General features: G+C 38.3%; 1 protein-coding gene across 3 annotated transcripts in view; it reads right to left on the bottom strand.

The window, feature by feature from the left end:
- Positions 1-20,742, bottom strand: part of LOC140662604 (multidrug resistance-associated protein 1-like) — a 43,438-nt gene that overhangs the window by 10,923 nt on the left and 11,773 nt on the right. For 2 of the 3 annotated variants that reach the window (XM_072886159.1, XM_072886176.1), the window contains 14 exons: positions 15,871-16,017; positions 14,550-14,634; positions 14,368-14,434; positions 12,590-12,716; positions 11,004-11,180; positions 10,311-10,478; positions 9,050-9,236; positions 7,349-7,418; positions 6,337-6,397; positions 4,918-5,137; positions 4,268-4,422; positions 2,993-3,148; positions 1,776-1,975; positions 824-950 (listed from right to left, as the gene is read on the bottom strand). In XM_072886159.1, coding sequence (XP_072742260.1) covers positions 824-950; positions 1,776-1,975; positions 2,993-3,148; positions 4,268-4,422; positions 4,918-5,137; positions 6,337-6,397; positions 7,349-7,418; positions 9,050-9,236; positions 10,311-10,478; positions 11,004-11,180; positions 12,590-12,716; positions 14,368-14,434; positions 14,550-14,634; positions 15,871-16,017 — 1,947 coding nt within the window. The remainder of the gene's footprint in view (positions 1-823; positions 951-1,775; positions 1,976-2,992; positions 3,149-4,267; positions 4,423-4,917; positions 5,138-6,336; positions 6,398-7,348; positions 7,419-9,049; positions 9,237-10,310; positions 10,479-11,003; positions 11,181-12,589; positions 12,717-14,367; positions 14,435-14,549; positions 14,635-15,870; positions 16,018-20,742) is intronic. The other variant, XM_072886167.1, reaches the window with a different exon arrangement.

The following is a 20,742-nucleotide window of genomic DNA, read 5'->3' as shown; positions in this document are numbered from 1 at the left end:
TGAGATGCTGTATGTAACTAAATTTGTCAATTTGACATCAGATGAAGGTGAAAAACTGTGCAGTACCTGTGACTGTCATTGCCAAGTATATGATGATATAAAGGAGATTGTTCTATCTCTGAATAATAGAAAATGGAACTCTTGTGAGTTGGGGGTGATGTGGATATGCCACGACAGGTAATTGTCTGTATATTTTTTTTGTATTTCTATTCATTAGTATCTGTCAGCTGTGTTTCTGAAGCACTTACCACAGTGAGAATCTGGACACCACTAGACTCCTAAGCATCACAAGATTAAAGAAACTTGGATGCTTAGTTTGCGTATACATAATACTTAAGATTTATTTTAACTAGCAACTTACAGTTTACCTTACTTCAAGACACATTTCAAATGTGGCTTTCACATACTACTTTTTACAAGGACAATGCCAAAGTAAATGGTTTTAGTAAACTTTTAAGTAAGCATTCCCACATAACATTCAGTAAGTGAGCAAGAACAAGAAATCAAATATGAAGTATAGTTGTACGTTACCAGGCTTCTTATTTGGTTTAACAAAACACTTAAAAATAAATCATATCTAGTTTAATTAACTTGATTTTTAAATATGTTTTAATTATTATTATTTCATCTAAATTCAGAAGTGGAAAATTATTAATGTGAAGCTTCCCAGAATTAATGGAATTCAAAGGAAAACTCTGTTCTGCCCATGGGATTTAGTTTCATTGATGCCACTGTGTACATTCACTTACTTAGCTTCATTGTATGTATTCTTCCCTTTTCATATGCAATGTGGTAGCAGCAAAAAATTTATACCATTACTTACATTTAGAGCATAGGATATCGATAAACCTACTGCAGAAGAACTCACTGTATTTCCAGCCAGTACTACAAACAGTGCAGCAAAAAACACCATTAAATTTCCCAGAAATTCAAGCCTGACAGATAGCCACCTGTAGTAAATTAAGGCAAAGAAAAAAGTGAATTACCTACAAAATTTTTATAGTATAGTGAACATATTGCTAATATAATGACTCTTTGAGATCATTATATTAGCAATTTACCCACTTTACAAAACAGGTAAGTACAACCATTCCCATTTTACAGATGGACTGGGGAGGGAATATGACATATCTAGAACTGGTAGCACTGCTAAAAACAAAATGCAGGTCTCTCCTCTCCTGGATAGTGCTCCCTTCACTCCTCATACTGCTTTCCTACTCCTTCTATCTGAAAAAGATTCAGGTATATGACTGAAAACCAGAACTGAAAATCTCCTTGCTAATCTCAGCCTGTAACTGAATTGAGTCACAAAGGAAGGAGAGGAAATGGACTTATTTCCTTAAACCCAAGACTCCACTCTCAAGACCTACCTGGTGTCTGTACCTACATACCCAGCTTGTACCTACAGACACCAAGTTACTTCCACATGAACTGAAATACAAATTTGATTTGTTCATAAACTTGTAAGAGGAATTGTTAGTTGAAATGTAGTACAGTCCATGCTCATGATGTATTGGTAAACTTTTTTTTTTTTCTTTAATATTCTCATCCCAGACAGCATATGCAAGTTTTCTATAAATCTGCTAGTTTCCAGTACATAAAGAAATCATCCCAGTGCTTAGACATAATCTATGTATTCATTACAAAGAGTAGTGGATAAATTACTCTTGTTCTTCTGTTTCTCAGTGGGTTTACGCTGACTAAAGGTAAACACTTAGTTGTGGAATTCTACAGAAGAAGGTCTCAGTTGCAGATGCAGAACCACTGTAAAGTACCTGTTTGAGATGACGTTGTTGTAGAAGTAAACTAAGTTCTCATACACAACATCATTATTTTTTCTAATGAATCTCTCTTGGTGGCCAAATGCTCGAACTGTTGATCGCCCTACAAGAGTCTCACTGAAGTGGGAGATCACAGGAGAATATGATGCTCCCGCTAGCCGTCGAATTTGTCGTGAACTTGCTATGTAGTATCGCTAATAAAACAGTACAGACAAAACAGACATTTTAAGTTGCTACAGTTTCTTTTACATTGTTTAAAATATTTGCCGTATTTATTTCCAGTAATCTGTTAAGTACTTCCTGTAAATTTTGAATATGAAAAAGTTGGAAGTGTCTACACAGAAAAAAAGCTATTCACAAACAGTATAGAAAAAAAAAATCTGTCTCTTGGGACACACCAACATTGTAATGCTCACATAAATGCAATGTATAAATTACTGGCAAGGTTAAAATAAGAGAACATTGCTTCCAAATTCTATAGAAAATGTGCTATACCACAAGAGGTGTGTAACAACCAACTAAAACTTCTATGTAAACTTTCAAATTAGAATGTCCCCCTTCTTTCTCAGATGAAAGTCAGCCTTTATTTCTTCAATGTAATGATGTCTGTATTTAAATTCCTTAGCAGACACTGAATCCAGGCACTCTTTTCCTTCCTCTACATTCTTATTTTAAGAATCTTTTAAGGTCTTTAATCACAGACCATACTTTGAGCATCAAGAAACAGGAATGCAGCCATTAGTCTTTCTGAAACATTACTTTTTGGTTTCTCAGTAGCATAACTGAGACTCTAGACAAAAAGTAGCAGAGGTAGTTTAGGCATCATTCTAATTTACATCTGCTCTTTCAGGGTTACCCTTCAACTTGTAACTTTCACTAAAATATACATCCTATTTTTTCAGGTAACTTCATCAAATTTCTTGGTGGGATCTATATCAATATTGTATCTTTCTAAGAAAAAGGGAAACATAAAGAGGAAAATGTAAGTTGTTAAAAGTTCCCAAGCATTACAGGATATATTCAAGAAGTGTTCTAATTTCCTTTTAAGAAGCCTGAAGATTTTTTCTGAAAGCAATTTCAGATGTGTTCTGTATATATATATAGATTTTTTTTTTCCACAACAAGGAATAATTTAAGCCTGTATCTTCGATTATTTTGGACATTTCATCCACACACATCTAGAAATCCTTATAAAAGCTTAATGAACTTACTTGGATAGTAAAATAAAAGTATCCCAGGGGAATAACTACCACTATGAATAGTGGTGAGGCAGATGTGATAACCAGAATGGTTCCAATAACATCTAGTGTACAATTTAGCCAAGTTCGTAAGTAGTAATGGAAACGTAAGTCCACGATAAATAAATCCTGTAACAATGCACAGAAGAATCAAGATTTCGTGAGTAAATTTCACTAAAAACTTCAAGAAAGCATCCTTTAAAAATGGAATCAAACTAAAATATCTTCAGTAAAAATTAGTAGGATCCTCCCTGATTATATCTTAATGAAATTTATTCCTATATCATTATTATTTGCCTAAAAGTGCAATAGACATAATAGCTTTTAGACTACTTCATGGTATGTCAGAGAACAGGCTCATAGTTTGTAAAGTTAAAAAGAGACAGCTCTTGCTATTTTGCTACTCAATACTATTTAGCTTATGTAAAGCATATCAGACTGAAAAGGAGGCCAGGAATTCAAATTCTAACTCTTGTATACTCCTCTTAATAATTCTAGAAGTGTACTGAAATATTACTAATCTCTTACTGTACATGGTAAAGCTTTTTCAAACCCAGTTTATAATATATTGCTACCAAAGATTAGGGGCTTGAGTGAAACCTACATCAACTGATCTTTTAGTGTATTACACAACCACTCTTGGGTCTTTTCTAGAGAACACAGCAATCAACAGTCACTTTTGATTATTTGAAGTAATCAGTAATGCATTGCAACAATCTAGTTATGATGAGAGTGGGAAGTATTAAAGTCATAGTAAATAACACTTGTTTGTGTATTAGAGGTTCCAATTAAAGCGAAAACACTACAAAAATAGAAAATAACATTAACTTGAAGTCTATATACCTCCGAGAATGTGATTTTAATGTATTAATTGGTTTTGACAATAACATTTGATTCCAATATGCAATATACTATTGAAGAAAAATACAGGTTTTTTTTTAAAAAGTTCAGGTTTAGGTCTGGTAAACTTGTTGCACTGCAGGAATGGTCTTTGAGGAATGGCCTCCTAATGATCTTGGATAGGTTCTATACAACTTCTACTAGTAACATGCTTTGATGATTTTGTAAGAAAATAGCTTGAGACAGTTCTTTAAGTTTTTATGCACTGGAACAGCTTCCTATTGCTAGATATTGCATTCACTTACTTTGATATCTTTAATTTTTCAACAATGCTAAACAGAATCAAATCTGTAGTCACTCAAGCTTCATTTTCATAAAATGGAAAATATGCATGAGTTTTCCCTTTACCTTTGTGAATCTGTTGATGATCTGACCAACTGGATTACTTTCAAAATGCTGAAGAGGAAGGTGTAATACATTGTCTAACAGCTGATGATGCAATGCCCGAGAAGCAGACAGGGATCCCCTGGTGAGCACATAAGCACCACAGCAAATGAGAAGACCTTGTGAATGGATAAATTAAAAGACAGTATGAATGGCTGGGGAGGGAAAGGAGATGGAGCTTGTTTCTGTCACTGTTTTCTACCACAGTGAGCAATGCAACAGTCACACTTCATATCTTAGTTTTACAAATGTATATATTTGTATTTTGTTCATACATCTTACTACTTCATAAGTATGTTTTTCCTGCAATTAAGTATCTCATGCTAGCATGCCACTACACATCAACACTGATTTCCTTCCTCAGTGAGATGCCAACATAACTTCATTAGGTTACTCTTGGATGTTCCAAGAATTCACAGAAGTATCACAAAATTAAATATAATTCTCTTCTACATGTCTGTATATCTCTTCTCCTCTCCCCAGGTTAAACTATTATACTGTGTTGCATACAATTCTGTTTATGAAACAACCAGCATTATTTCTTTACTAATACACATTCAGGCAGATCACACTTGGCAAATGGTGAGAAAACAGTCATAAATGCTCATCCTTGCCTTGTATGAATCCCAGAAGCCCATAGATACGAAGTTTATAGTTTTGTGATTGTTTCCACTCTGTGAAATCACTAACTTTTGCTGTTTCTGCAGTCCAGGTGCTAAGCCATAGATTTTGCCCAATGGCTAGTGCATTTTGTCCTAAATAAGCAGCTATGGTTAGCCACATCCATCGCCAGTCGAAGGCTTGGAGGTATTTCAAAACAACTGACATTTTCATCTAAATATATTAAAAAAAAATTAAAAAGGAGTTACTCTTAAAATCTTTATCATTACTGAAGGCAAATACACATTATATAATGGGAACTGGATATATTAAATTCAGAATAAATCTAAAGAATTTCTTAATTAAATCTGATAACTTAGGTATATAAAATCATACCGAAAAAAGGTTTCCTCTCCCACTACACTCTGCTCTTTAATGATACATATCATAGGCAACCTTGCTTGTGACACTTTCCAGTGTCAGACTTAAAAAATCTTACATATGTAGATTATACAAAACAAACAAACAAAAAACAAAACAAAAAAACAGCGAACGAAACAAACGAGAGTGTAATTCCTGGGCAGTTTGTATGAAGCAAATCTTACTTTATTCATCAATGGAACTAGAAACTTTAGAACGGCCACTCTGTGCTACTGGAGCCAAGGAAATTAATGTCAGCAGGAGAAAGTTCTCATCCTTGGTGTAGATGAGGACTAATGGAGCCAAACTCAGCTAGGCCACTTGAAAGGTAGAACTGGTAGGAGCAGAATAATGACAGATTGTTGGATTTCATTACAGGGTCTGGAGTGAAATGAGCTCTAGATGGCACAAACTCTTCTGTCTCTTCTGCAAACTCATGTTTTTCAAGTGCCTATTTCTACCATCTTGCTAGAAACTCATACCTTCTTCCCCTCTCCACCTCCTGTGTTCTTATTTTAGTTCAACTATAGCTTCCCAGGAGGTTTTGACCTTCTCCACACTGTTTCACTTGTTCTTTTCCCTCTCCCTAGCAACTGCCAGATTTTTTAATGCAAACTGCAGAAAGTGCGCTTCTAACATAAAACAATACTGCAGCAGTATTACCATGCAAAATTTCTAGTCTCTGCTCCAGCACACAGGTATTTAAACTTCCTACAGGTAAGACAGACAGAATGTTTTTCTAACAGAGGTAAAAGCTTTTTTAATCTTCTTCTTTCTGAAACATGCAAACCAGACTGGACCTAGATGTAATATGAAAATACAGCCAGTAGCAGATCATCGAAATAGAAAATCTCAGACTATGTACTTAAAATTTGGTAAAAACCTGTAAGATTTATTTCAAATTCAGTAATGACATGTCAGGCAACCTTAACAAGAAACAGAAAAGTACAACTGCAAAATAATACATTTTTATTTAAAAAAAAGTCAAAGCCTTTTCTATTAGTGATACTTACACCACCAGTGGCAACTTTTTCTTTATCGTTAGTGAGTGTTTTCCATTGATCAAAGGAAGAACTGCAAACAAGAAACACTTTCCAATCTTCTTGTGAATTGTCATACAAAGAATATATCCATTTATTGCTAAGCAAAAATGGGTACTATAAAATCTTGTAAATTTTTCCTATGGAGACATGAACTGTCCTCAGCTGTTCATTTTTGTTGTTAGAATAACATTATGGTCAGAAGACAACACTAGGTATGGCCTTTTCATTTCTTGTATAATTATGTGTAGATAAAACCCAGCTTGCCCTGCATAGGCATCAGCTAGAGATGTAAGACCGTCCTTTTCTGAAGCATATAAGTGTGGTGCAACTTGGGTCTCAGCCCTTGTCTGGACCCAGGATTAGGGCTTACTATTTGACACATCCAATTCTACTACTTCTGGACCAGGGTGATTAGTCTTAAGTGTCCTGCTTTGTCTGAACTTGCTAGGTTGAGTCTCTTCTACTTCATCTTTGCCCTATCTTCTACCACTGCAAATATACCACTACAGTGCTTTACAAATTGATCTAGGAGGTCATTCAACTATTTGAAAGCCCAGAAGTTTTCTTAAAGGTGGAAAAAGACAAATCAATGTTACAGGGGAAGAATAAAGAGCATAAAAAACTTGTTAATACACCAAGAAGTCAAATTGCTGCCAGGGAATTGTGGGTGCATCCACATCAGCGACTTCAGTTGGTCTTCTGAAAGTCCCCTTCATTCCTGCTTAATGTACTTTGGTTCACGCAGTGAAGCAGCCCATGAACTGGACCTCTTGAACTCATGCAGCACATTAACTGGATTTCTTTTGTATAAAACGAAACCAGAAGATGATCTCCAGATACACGCTCTCCAGCCAACTGCTAATGGACATTCAGGCTTAACCCATGTTTACACAGTGAAGGATAGTGGCACAGCCTTCAGCACTTAGGGTTGTTCTAGCATTCCATCAGTTAAGCAATGGCTAATCTTTTTTTAAATACTTACTGTTTATGTTTCAGCAGTTCTCTTTGTTGCAGACTCCTGCCAAGTTGGCCCTCTTCTTTTGAAGAACTCACTATAACAGAAAAAAAATAGAAAAATCTTTTCAGTATTACACCATCAGTAGACAGGTACAGTACAAGAAGCTAGAAATAAAAAACAGGGACAAAATGATGAATGGGGTACTTTATATTTTGAACTCTAAGTCAACCTAGTCTTGGGACAGCTACTACACAACACAGACACATTTATGACCAAATGCTAGAACTGTGACAGCAGGTAAATCTCCCCCGTGAGTCCAGAGTCTCTTTGGAATTCCATTCTTGCTTAGTGAAAGTATTAGTATCCCTGCAAATGTTAACATTAGTGTTTATCTCAAAGTATTCTTGCATCATGGCTGGAAAACAGAGCTTGCTGTTCTTTGTGTGTTAATGAAAGGAGTCAACACTTTTTTCTTCCAGGAATGGATTTTTTTCTTCTCTTTCGTATTTGATGTTATTTTTGTCAACAGACCTGTTAAGACAAAGATATGTTTTCTACATCCATCCATCCTGCTGAATGTACCTCTGCTGTATAATTTTGTATCACAACACATTTCACGCTGTTTCTTCTCCTCATTACTTTGGTTCCCCTTCCCTCTCCTTATTACCCTTCATGAATAATACTGGTCTCCTTACACAGCTACCTTACACTTTCATCCCAACACAGCTAACTCAAGACTGCCCACTGCTGCGTTTTGCAAATTTGCTGCTCTATCTTTCCACTCCTCCCCATCAACACCAGCAAATATTTGAGAGTGCTGGCTCCAGTATAGGGCCTGAATTAATAAGCCCACCAGATTGTGCATTGTACTTACTACAGGCTCAATTTAGAGTTGCTAAGCTAACTGGAAACCAGCATTATAAACATCTGCAGTCATTTATCTGTTATAGGACTCTTCTGTGTCACGTGGAGAGATTCCTTCTCTCAAAATTAAATAATCACAATTAATCTCCTCCTGAAGTACATGATGAAAACAGGTCAAACAGAATGCATTGTCAATGTACCTATTTCTTTCCCACAACTCTATAAAGAGCACACATTGAACAACTCAGGTACAGAAGTAAGTTGAGTCCCAATCCATGTGAATGATTTGTAAGTATGCCTTTTTAGGGTACTATGCAGTATTTGTTTGTTTATGCTGTCTACTTGTTGGCTGGAAGTATTTCATAAGACTACTAAAAGTTTCATTTATTTTCTTCTCCAACAAATGGACCATATTCTCCTACTCCTTCTGCTGTGCTGCATGGATACAGCTGTCTAAGGTGATGGAAATGGGAAGTATCCAATATAAACCAGGACATAATCGTTGACACTGCAAGATTAATTTGAAATGTCCATAAGTTATTTATGGGGTGATAAATCCTTAGCAGAATCAGGTAACTTTACTAGGTAATTGATACAGTATGTAAAAGTAGAAAACAGCTGCATAAGGCAGCTTTATCATACATTCATGAGTTGAGAGAGTAAACCATTTGATCTCAAGACATTAAAGCCTGAATTTTTTTCAGTTTATAACCTATAATTCTATACTAAAACGTAGACAGGAATGCTCTACATTTTCCAGCAATTATTCTGTTCATTTCCAGGAAGGGGAGGAGGAATATTTTGAGACACTTGAACGAAAAGAAAGAGTACTAAGCAAACACAGTACACAAATTTTCTCACCTTCCATTGTGGTTGTCTCTTCACTTGTATGCTCTGCACTGAAGACTTGAATAAGCTCAGCAAAATTAGCTCTCTTTGAAATGAGTTCTTGGTAGGTCCCCATTTGACTTATTCTGCCCTCTTCCATTGCTATTATAAGATCAGCGTGAGGCAGGAGCATTAGGTTATGGGTCACCAATATACGAGTCTGAAACACAATGTTTTCCATTTTACCATATAAATACAAAGCATATATTAAAACTAGACATTATATTATGATAGCTGGAATGATATAATGGAATTTTTCTGGGATTTTGCTCATTTATTTGTCTACATTATTATTATTTATTGCCTACTTTACCACATTACTCTCTTAATTGCTGATTGTAATGTCAAACTTTTATGCTTACAGCTACTTGTTATTACTGGTACTTACCTGTTTCTTAATGTGTATCTTCTGTTCAGGAATGGTTTAGATTAGGTTGTAAAGAGAAGAGGTAGATATGACAGCTTTTGATATACTACATGTAGTTTGATAGTGTCAATAATAAAATCTGCTTACAAGTCTACCATTACTAGAGTTCTTGCTTCTGCCAGATACTTATAACCCATGGAGCAGGTAAATTAAGAAAAGGGAGAAGGGAGAGAGGGAAAGTGAAAGACATTTACTTCATAGTAAGCAACGTATTCATAATAGTAAGTATTTCATAATAATACATGTGTTTTGCAGGCATCAGCCAGCGGGAATAATCTGTACTAATTCATAACACTGAGGAGAGACTTTTTACAAGCTATCTTACCTTCCCACATGAACAGTTTTTAAATGGGAGAATCTAGTCCTTCTGATTCCACTTTCCCCTAGGAATTTCTTTGTTCAACAAGAATCTTTTCTTTCTATAACCTATACTGGCTATAACCTATTTACTGCAGTGAGGCATCAAGAGTGACCACAAAGGGCTCCACCCTGCCTTCCATATGCAGATCACAGCGCTCCTCAAAAACTGCCAGTAAAGAAGAAATGAGCAAATATTATATGAATCTTTCAGACTCCCAGGTCAGGCCAGCTCTCAGTCTTTTTTTCTGTCTGAGCTATGTCTACCCAATAGGTTTCAAATTGGCACAATCAGCTGTGCTTTTTATTTAGCTTCTTTATTCAGAATAATTTTCATCAACACACTAGAGAGGAGATGAGCTTTTGCAGAATGACTGGGACTTTTACTGTGTCTGTTGTATTGTACGAACCAGTTCATTCCCAAATTGAAAGGAAGCCACCCTACTTTACCTTGCTTTTTAGGAGACCTGAAGGCCCAATTAGCTTCTCAAAAAGATGTTTCCCAACGTGTACATCTACAGCAGACAGGGGGTCATCCAGAAGATACAAGTCAGCATTGCTGTACACAGCTCTAGCAAGACTCACTCTCTGCTTCTGCCCTCCACTTATATTGACACCCTAAGAAAAGAAAGCCAAAATAATCCACATTTAAACATGAAATACTAAAGAAGACCAGTGTATCACACTCAGTCTCATAATTATTTTTTTCAGGTAATCAAAGTAAATTTTATAGTAGATATGAAAATAGAAATTTAGATTTTCAAGTAATTAGAGCGAAGTTTGGGCTCTGTTGATTAAATTCCCACTCCAAAATGAGTAAATGCAAGGTACTTCGGAAAATTAAAAAATAACTATTATTTACAGTCATACAGGCATTTTTACAGTATAGAGGAAACCCTTGGGGAATAGAACAGGGATGACTCAAACTTCTGTATAGAAAAGAGCCATTTTAAAAATTAATAAGAGTTCAGAGCTTGAACAGAGGTTAAGTTCAAAGTAAGTAGCCTAAACAAGGAGATGGGCTAGATGTACTTGGCTGAGCACCAATTAGTCATCAGTGTAAATTATGAAATAGATAATATATAAAAACATAAAAGCCATAACTTAACTTATTGCATCATTTCTGACACCTCAGATTCTCACCCTTTCTCCAATCTCTGTTTGGTCTCCATTTGGTAACTGTTCCAAATCTGGCAGTAAAGCACAAGACTCTAAAACAAGTTCATAGTATGGCCTATTTAGATTCGCACCAAAGAGAATATTTTCCTGTAAACTGTCATTTTGAATCCAAGCCTGTTGAGAAAGATATGCCACTGAACCCTAGAAAGAATTGGAAAGAATTTTTTTACTTGGGCTTTCTGAACATGAAAAATAGCATTTAAAAATACATTTGAAATTCCAGCTTTACCTCAAAGTAACCAGTATTTACTTCCAAAACTTGAGCATTATTAAACTGTTAAAATTTTGACTGTCAGGTAATAAAAAAAATCTGTTGAATATTCCTGTATATCAACTTGTCTATAATTATTATAAGAGGACATACCTTGAATAAAACTGACAGAGCTGGGACATATATTGAGCAAAGTCTTTCAGGGAAAAATCTCAGGGACAAACAGGCATCCATTTTAAGATTTATATGCAGCAAAATGGGTCCGTATTAGGTATATATCAAAATACAGTTTTATTGTTTGTATTTTTACATAACATGCTGTGGAATGTGTCAGCCATTAGAAATTAAGGTTACAGGATAGGAATGATAACTGGAAATGCTCCTAGGTCTTTTCTTGCATTAAGCTACATGCCATGTGAAAATTTATTCATTTACAACAAATTGATAGTATAGATACACTGGTTGGGTATATGCCTTCCTTATTAGATTCTACACAGCTGATCTTTTTCCCATTAATTACTACTCTCACATTCGGAATACCTCAACTTCATATTCTTCCCCCATCCCCCAACAGTGACAGGATACTGCACTAGATTTCCACAGGAGTGGATTCTTGTTCAACACTTATTTTCAAGGCTGAGACACTTTTTTAATGTGGCCACATCCACTGGCAACCAGATTAACTGATATAGTGCTTATCCATTGATATTTATTGGCTCAAGCACTGTAGTCTGTCATCAGAGGTTAGCTTCCTCCATAACTATAACCTATAAAAAACTTCCCTAAACTCTATTCTGTGATGGGGACTTTCATTGCTCTATGTAACTACAAGACAAGTTAAGCTACAGGGTTTCCTATCACTAGGAGAGCCAGCACCTTTATTCTGTCTGTGCCTAAAGTTCAACTTTTCAATCTATTTCCATATCCTGTATCTTCTCTACACATAAGCCATGGCAAGAAAGATGATCATCTTCTACAGCAGTTTATAACTGCTCCGGGTCATGTTTGTACAGCTGTTCAAAAACAACAACGATTTGATGTTTAGGCTCAATATATGACTTAAACACTCACCATTTTTGCACTGGATTATATAATTATTAAAAAATGAGAATAGCTTTGCAATCACTTAGGTTGAAAACAAAGAAAAATTGTGACATTGTTAACGAAGTGTCACTGTGTTACTTTTCTTCGAAGATTTAAGAAGCTGGAGCTACCCTTGCCACTATTTCTACAACCATAAATAGCTGAGGAGGAAAAACTGCACTTTCAAAAGCAGTTCTGCTTAATTTAGGTATTGAGGAGTGGGGCAGGGCAGGGGGACACAGACAGACAATCTTACTCTTCTCTGAACTGTTCCTTCAAGTTTCTCCATTTCTCCAAGAATAGCAGAAAGAAAAGATGACTTTCCAGATCCAACCTGTCCCACAACAGCAACTAAAGAGCCTTCAGGAATGCTGACATTCAAGCTGAAAATATTAAGGAAGACAAATTAGTTACCCTCTTTGTAAATACTCTATCATGTATGGGTTGTGGTCACTGTAAGAAAGAGATACTCTATTTTACCCTCAGAACTATGAGAAATTAGTACTTAAGTTTGCACGTCTTTTGACTATGTACTGTTCAGAAACTTGCAATAATGACTTTAAGTATAAATTTATTTGTCTGCAAGTTAAGAGGTTGTGCTTTCATCTGGTCACAATAAAATCAAATGGGAGACACTCTACCCAATAGTCAACCAGTGGTCTTATTGTATTCTTCTCAGGCCTGTGGTTCATGTTGCGTCTTACTCTGATAATCAACTGCTAGACTTCTCATGTAGCATCTACTGTAGCCAATGTGTGATCCCTCTTAAGGAAAAAAATAGCTGTTTGGGTAAACAAAAGCTGCCCTTCATCATCTGCATATTTTGCTGTCAAAGTAAGTACAATATGTACTCATAAACTTTAGCGTACAAGGACAGCTACTTCCTGTATCTGTACTCTCTGCTATCTGGATCTAAGTGTGTTCTGATTTGAAGGCCCAATGCTAAGATAAGCATAGTCCCTTCAGACTGGAGCTTGGAGCACAAATGAGGTAGAGAAAGGCTGTACCCACAGACTATACCAGACTTTAATGAAGTCTGTATATAATGCTGAAGGCAGCCCATACCTGGATACTATATTGCAGGCTACGGTGGCTGAGATGCGGACACTCCATGCCATGTTATGGGAAGTGATCCCCCCAGCCCTGAGAGGAATAGGGTAGACAGTGTGGTGAGAGGGTTAGACTGGGTGGGTTGTAACCACTTCAGCTGCCTTAGCAAAATTTCACAGCTGCAGAGAGCTTATCAAATAGGTTCATCATTCCACTCCAGAGCTTGATTACTCCATTCCCCTACTAACCTTCCAATGTGCTCATTGCATAGCAGTTTAAGCATAGCTGAATTTACACCTAAGAAATACCTTGTTAAGAAATGACAAACAAAAAGAGGAGTGTTTTCAGGCAAGAGAGTCCACTGTGAGAAAAGCAAACTTTTTGCTTGTTTGCTCTTTCCAAAGGAAGCCACAGCCCAATTTTAAGATCAGCATTCAATGCAAAGCTGCATAAACTACCTTAGCTTACTTGTAGGCAATCTAAAATGCTACATTGAAAAAGGGCATCTTGCCAGTTAATGCTCCCCAAAATGCAATTCAGGAAAAATTGATATTGCAGTTAAATCTCCCTTGTGCAAACTGAGGGGAGAGGTGGTAGGAAAGAAAGAATGAAGGAGGAATGAAGGAGGAATGAAGGAGGAATGAAGGAGGAATGAAGGAGGAATGAAGGAGGAATGAAGGAGGAATGAAGGAGGAATGAAGGAGGAATGAAGAGCACTGGCTTCCCATAGCACTTATACAGTGCTATGTTGGGGAACATGCACTTTTATGCGGTTCCTCTTGGAGTGTCAGGGAGACCAGGTCAGATTTCACTTTCTAGAGCATACTGATCACATAGGATACTCTGGAAACAATAACTGATGTTCGTTTTGGTATGTAACATCATGAACTAGTCTGAATCAGAATACATTAAACCTGAACAAAATCTCTATAGACATCACATTCTGCCAAAGGAGCTCATAAAGACAAGTAAGAAATATCTTACTTTTTTAAGACTGGCAGGCCATTTTTTTCCCAGCGGAAAGAAGCACCAATAAATCCAACAGCATGATCTGTTGCAGTAAAGAAAAAAGAGCAAAGAGTTGCTAATCCATCCCCTCAGTTGAGTTTCTTAATGATCATCCATATAAACTCATGACCAATTAAAAATTAATAACTATTGCTTACTTCCACTGTAGTTTGTATTGACATCCTCAGGCTTAAGATCCTCAGCACTCAGAAAATCCTCTAGACGGCTCAGAGAAACTTTGGTCTGCAAGGTGAACATACATATATAATATTTATAACATGCCTGTGCTCCCTAAATTTTTAAATAATATTTTTTAAGTTCTAGATAATATGGAAAGACATATTCTTTGTCTTATTTGAAGATAGACAAAAAAGATGTTTTGGTAATTAAAAATTATTTTCCTTAAAGTACTAAACAATCTAAAGTCATAAATAAGTGCATTTTTTTCCTAAGGATCCACTGCTTGGTAGTTATAAAGTAACAGAGCATGCTTGACATATCCAATGTTAGACGATATAGTTAATCCTTGAATGTCTGGTTCCTGTGACTCAATTAGTTTGTTTTCATAAACCTGTAGTGAAAACACTTTAGCTTTTTTTTTTTTTTTAAGAACTAGTGCAGAGTAACTCTTCATATGATGAAGAAAGACAACATTTTACTGTGAGTGCATCACAGGATGTCCATTGCTGTGCTGTGACAAAGTGAGATGAACTTACACTTGTGCTAATTTTTAAGCTATTAGAAGTAAACCTTAGGAAAAGACAAGGTTTTGATCTTACAGTATGCTAACCATAAATTAAATCAAATCAGGATGAGTATCTGCTCACAGTGGTCCCCTTCCTTACAAAAAGCTGAGTTCTGCACAAGCTGTGACAGAATACATTCATGAGCAGCTCATATAATATACCCATAACAGAGTCTTAAAAGCTATAAGTTCCCAACTCATATGGTAACCCTAGTGGTGTACCATTAGGACTGAAGGTTGCTAATACGGTATCCTCAGCAGCTCCACTCCTTTTTTCTCTACTTCCTTCAGTGGTGACTTGAGAAAAACAGTATTGTAGAGTCCACAATGGGTCTCTGCTACTTGGTACCAAGGGCTCCAATATATAACAATGGCTGAGCGATCTAAACACGTGCAGCCCAAATTGTTCATACTTTATCTTCGGTGGAGTATGAAGAAGAGAAGTTGAGAGACTAGGAGCAGAAGTTGAGTCTAGTCCACTGAAGGAAGAAAAGCGAGAAACAGAAAGCTCAGTCACAATTAGGTGTGCTACCCAATTTTCATTCTACTTAAAAGACTGAGAGACATCCTTTAAACAGCCTTCATGCTTTTCATTCCATAAAGATACTGTGCAGTTTCATCTCAATAAAATGTAACTTAAAATAATTAAATTACTTAATCACTCCTAGAAATAGATGAAACATGACAGAGTATATACATCAGCCTTTTATAGCACTTGTTCCTAATATGTTTACCTGGGCTACAGCAGAGATCACGGATGGTAAATCAAACAAAGGCAGTCGCAAAATGTTAAATAAAGAAATAGATGTAAAAACTTTAGTTGCTGTTAAAACATTCTCTTTATCCAGATGAAAGAATACTCCAAATGTAGCCAATGAGACCTTTTAAATAAAACAATGAAAAAGATATATCCAGAAGCAAAATCACATTATAACTAAAATTTATACACAGATACTATTTTTGTTTGCATTTGCAAGGTGTAGGATCCCTTTCTGCTCATGTATAAACAGGGACTCTGTAACTGCTGCACATGGAAATTATGACATAGCTGCAATACTGAGTGCAGGAATACTATAATTTTAGTGAGCAAAAAACATGGCTACTGTGTTTGACCCAACCAGATATGAAACTGTGTGAAATAACTTTCCCATGTCAGGTATTGATTTCTTCATTTTGAAAACACTCAAACATGATGTTTCAGGAAATTCACTTTATTTTTCTTTCCTCTTGCTATTGCTATGATATTGGACATAAAACAGAATTATTTACTGCAGGTATTTTTATTTTGACCACTTGGAATTTTTTTCAAAAATCTAGTCAGTAGTCATCAGAGAATAAGCTGGGCTCTTACACAACAGATACTCAAGCCTTCAGAATTACCCAGAAAAGCCTGAATTTAACAACCTGTCTTAGGGGGTCTCTTCTGCCTTTTGTTGAGTTTAGGAGTCCTAAACTAAACTAGCCATAAAGTAGGACTCCGAAGAAAGTCCTAAATATTAAGTTGATTATTTCACTGCATTTAATTCAAACTTTGATTTTTTCTCACTCACTGCTTCAAATATTTCAGTTATTGTCAAGTTTACAGACTGAAGAATGGCCTTAATCCTCCCTCTTACTATTCCTAAGGAATATTCCTCTTCACTTCTTACATATTGTGAGTTAAGCACTAGAAGATGTCAGTTTACGTAACTGAAGTTAATGGTAGTCACTTACCCCTAATGAAGTTTTCAGTTTGATCCACAGAATCATTTAGGTTGGAAAAGACCTTTCAGATCGAGTCCAACCACAAACCTAACACTACCAAGACCAGCACTACACCATGTCCCTAAGCACCTCATCCAAACATCTTTTAAATACCTCCAGGGATGGCGACTCAACCACTTCCCTGGGCAGCCTGTTGCAATGCTTGATAACCCTTTCAGTGAAGAAATTTTTCCTAATATCCCATCTAAACCTCCCCTGGCGCAACTTGAGGCCATTTCCTCTCGTCCTGTCTCTAGTTACCTGGGAGAAGAGACCAACACCCACCTCACTACAACCTACTTTCAGGTAGTTGTAGAGAGCGATAAGGTCTCCCCTCAGCCTCCTTTTCTCCAGGCTAAATAACCCCAACTCCCTCAGCCGCTCCTCATCAAACTTTTGCTCTAGACCTTTCACCAGCTTCATTGCCCTTCTCTGGACACGCTGCAGCACCTCAATGTCTCTCTTGTAGTGAGGGGTCCAAAACTGAACACAGTATTCGAGGTGTGGCCTCACCAGTGCCAAGTACAGGGGCACGATCACTTCCCTAGTCCTGCTGGCCATGCTGTTTCTGATACAAACCAGGATGCCATTGGCCTTCTTGGCCATCTGGGCACACTGCTGGCTCATATTCAGGTGGCTGTCAACCAACACCCCCAGGTCCTTTTCTGCCAGGCAGCTTTCCAGCCACTCTTCCCCAAGCCTGTAGCGTTGCATGGGGTCGTTGTGACCCAGGTGCAGGACCTTGCACTTAGCCTTGTTGAACCTCATACAATTGGCCTTGGCCCATCAATCCAGCCTGTCCAGGTCCCTCTGCAGAGCCTTCCTCCCCTCAAGCTGATCAACACTCCCACACAACTTGGTGTCATCTGCAAACTTACTGAGGGTGCACTCGATCCCCTCATCCAGATCCTTGGTAAAGATATTAAACAGAACTGGCCCCAATACTGAGCCCTGGGGAACACCAGTTGTGATCAGCCACCAACTGGATTTAACTCCATTCACCACCACTCTTTGGGCCTGGCCATCCAGCCAGTTCTTTACCCAGCAAAGAGTACGCCCATCCAAGCCATGAGCAGCCAGTGTCTCCAGGAGAATGCTATGGCAAACAGTGTCAAAGGCTTTACTACAGTCTAGGTAGACAACATCCACAGTCTTTCCCTCATCCACTAGGCAGGTCACCTTGTCATAGAAGGAGATCAGGTTATTCAGGCAGGAGCTGCCTTTCATAAACCCATGCTGGCTGGGCTTGATCATGTGATTGTCCTGTACATGCCGTGTGATGGCACCCAAGATGATCTGCTCCATAACCTTCCCCAGCACCAAGGTCAGGCTGACAGGCCTGTAGTTCCCCAGATCCTCCTTCCAGCCCTTCTTGTAGATGGGCATCACATTTGCTAACCTCCAGTCAACTGGGACCTCCCCGGTTAGCCAGGACTGCTGATAAAAGATTGAAAGTGGCTTGGTGAGCACTTGACCAGCTCCCTCAGTACCCTTGGGTGGATCCCATCTGGCCCCATAGACTTGTGAGTGTCTAAGTGGTGTAGCAGGTCACTAACCATTTCCCCTTGGATTATGGGGGCTTCATTCTGCTCCCCATCCCTGTCTTCCAGCTCAGAGGGCTGGATACCCCAAGAACAACTGGTCTTACTGTTAAAGACTGAGGCAAAGAAGGCATTAAGTACCTCAGCCTTTTCCTCCGCCTTTGTCACTATGTTTCCCCTCGCATCCAATAAGGGATGGAGATTCTCCTTAGCCCTCCTTTTGCTGCTTATGCATTTATAGAAACATTTTTTATTGTCTTTTATGGTAGTAGCCAGATTAAGTTCTAGTCGGGCTTTGGCCCTTCTAATTTTCTCCCTGCATAACCTCACGACATCCCTGTAGTCCTCCTGAGTTGCCTGCCCATTCTTCCCAAGGTCATAAACTCTCTTTTTTTCCTGGAGTTCCAGCCAAAGTTCTCCATTCAGCCAGGCAGGTCTTCTTCCCTGCCAGCTCGTCTTTCGGCACATGGGGACGGCCTGCTCCTGTGCCTTGAAGATTTCCTTCTTGAAGAATGTCCAGCCTTCCTGGACTCCTTTGCCCTTCAGGACTGCTTCCCAAGGGACTCTGTTTACCAGGCCCCTAAACAGGCCAAAGTCTACACTCCAGAAGTCGAAGGTAGCAGTTCTGCTGACACCGTCCCCCACCTTACTTCTCTGAGAATCGAAAACTCTATCATTTCATGATCGCTATGCCCAAGATGTCCTCCAGCCATTGCACCACCCACAAGTCCTTCTCTGTTCACAAACAACAGGTCCAGCGGGGCACCTTCCCTAGTCGGCCCACTCACCAGCTGTGTCAGGAAGTTGTCTTCCACACACTCCAGGAACCTCCTAGACTGTTTCCTCTCTGCTGTGTTGTATTTCCAGCAGGCATCTGGGAAGTTGAAGCCCCCACGAGAACAAGGGCTAGCAATTGTGAGACTGCTCCCAGCTGCTTATAGAATATTTCATCTGCCTCTTCATCCTGGTTGGGTGGTCTGTAACAGACTCCCACCATGATGTCTGCGTTGTTGGCCTTCCCCCTGGTTCTTACCCATAAACACCTGACCCTTTCATCACCAGCATCAAGCTCTAGACAATCAAAACACTCCCTAACATACAGGGCTACCCCACCACCCCTCCTTCCTTGCCTAGCCCTTCTGAAGAGTTTATAGCCATCCATTGCAGCACTCCAGTTGTGCGACTCATCCCACCATGTTTCTGTGATGGCAACTATATAATAGTTTTCCTGCTGCACAATGGCCTCCAACTCCTCCTCTTTGTTGTTCATGCTGCGTGCGTTGGTGTAGATACACTTCAGTTGGGCTATTGATCCCACCACCTTTTTGGGGGGAGAAACCCTAATTCCTATGTGACCATTCTTGGGTGCTTCCGTGATTTCTAACACATCAATAACCCTTGTGTCTTTGCTGCCGCATGGATCTCCATCCCCTACCTCCAATGAGATGGCAGACCAAAGGACCTCACTAGCACACCCTCCCTCAAACATTGGCGTGCTGCCCCCAGGCTTATCTCTAGCAAGCCTGGTTTTATCCCTTTCCCCCTTCAAATCTAGTTTAAAGCTCTTTCCATAAGCCCTGCTAACTCCTGTGCAAAGATCCTTTTTCCCCTTTGAGACTCCTTTGAGACAGGTATACCCTGTCTGTCGCCAGCAGGCCTGGTGTCGTGTATACCAACCCATGATCAAAAAACCCAAAATTCTGCCAAGGACACCAGGCTTGGAGCCAGGTATTGATCTGCTGGCTCTTCCTATTTCTCCCCTCATCATTCCCTGCAAGTGGAAGGATAGAGGAGAACATTACTTGTGCTCCTGATCCCTTAACCAGTCATCCCAAGGCCCTGAAGTCTCCATTTACTTTCCAATGGAGTTTAACAGAGGGATTTAAAGATCCAAAGATCTGAATGCATTCCTGATAGAATTCCACTGAAACAAGGCTAGGATGAATTTGGTTCATATTTTTTTGGTTTTTCTTTTTCATGTATTTAGAGGTTTAGTGTTTGAGAAGGGATAGCTAAAAATTACAGATCAAAAATGCATTCCCTTGAAACTTAAAAAAGGAGGAGTATAAAGAAGGTAGCTGATTTCTGATTAAAACAGTGAAATGAGATTCAGGAGCTTTGGATTTGGTTTCTGACTTTCTTGGTCTTTAAAACCTTGTTCAATTCATAATGTCTCTCATTCTTCTCTAGTCACATTCTTCTCTAGTCACATTAGAACCTGAGAATTCAAATATATTGTGTTGATAAATTCAATGTTTTGAGATACTGTGAGGCAACATTTGTGAGCCATACGGCTACTAAAGCAATAGGGAACATGACAAA

Source organism: Ciconia boyciana, chromosome 1 (assembly GCF_034638445.1).
Source record: "Ciconia boyciana chromosome 1, ASM3463844v1, whole genome shotgun sequence".
Lineage (NCBI taxonomy): Eukaryota > Metazoa > Chordata > Aves > Ciconiiformes > Ciconiidae > Ciconia > Ciconia boyciana.
The sequence above is the reverse complement of the archived record's forward strand: the minus strand, read 5'-3'. Positions and strand labels throughout refer to the sequence as shown.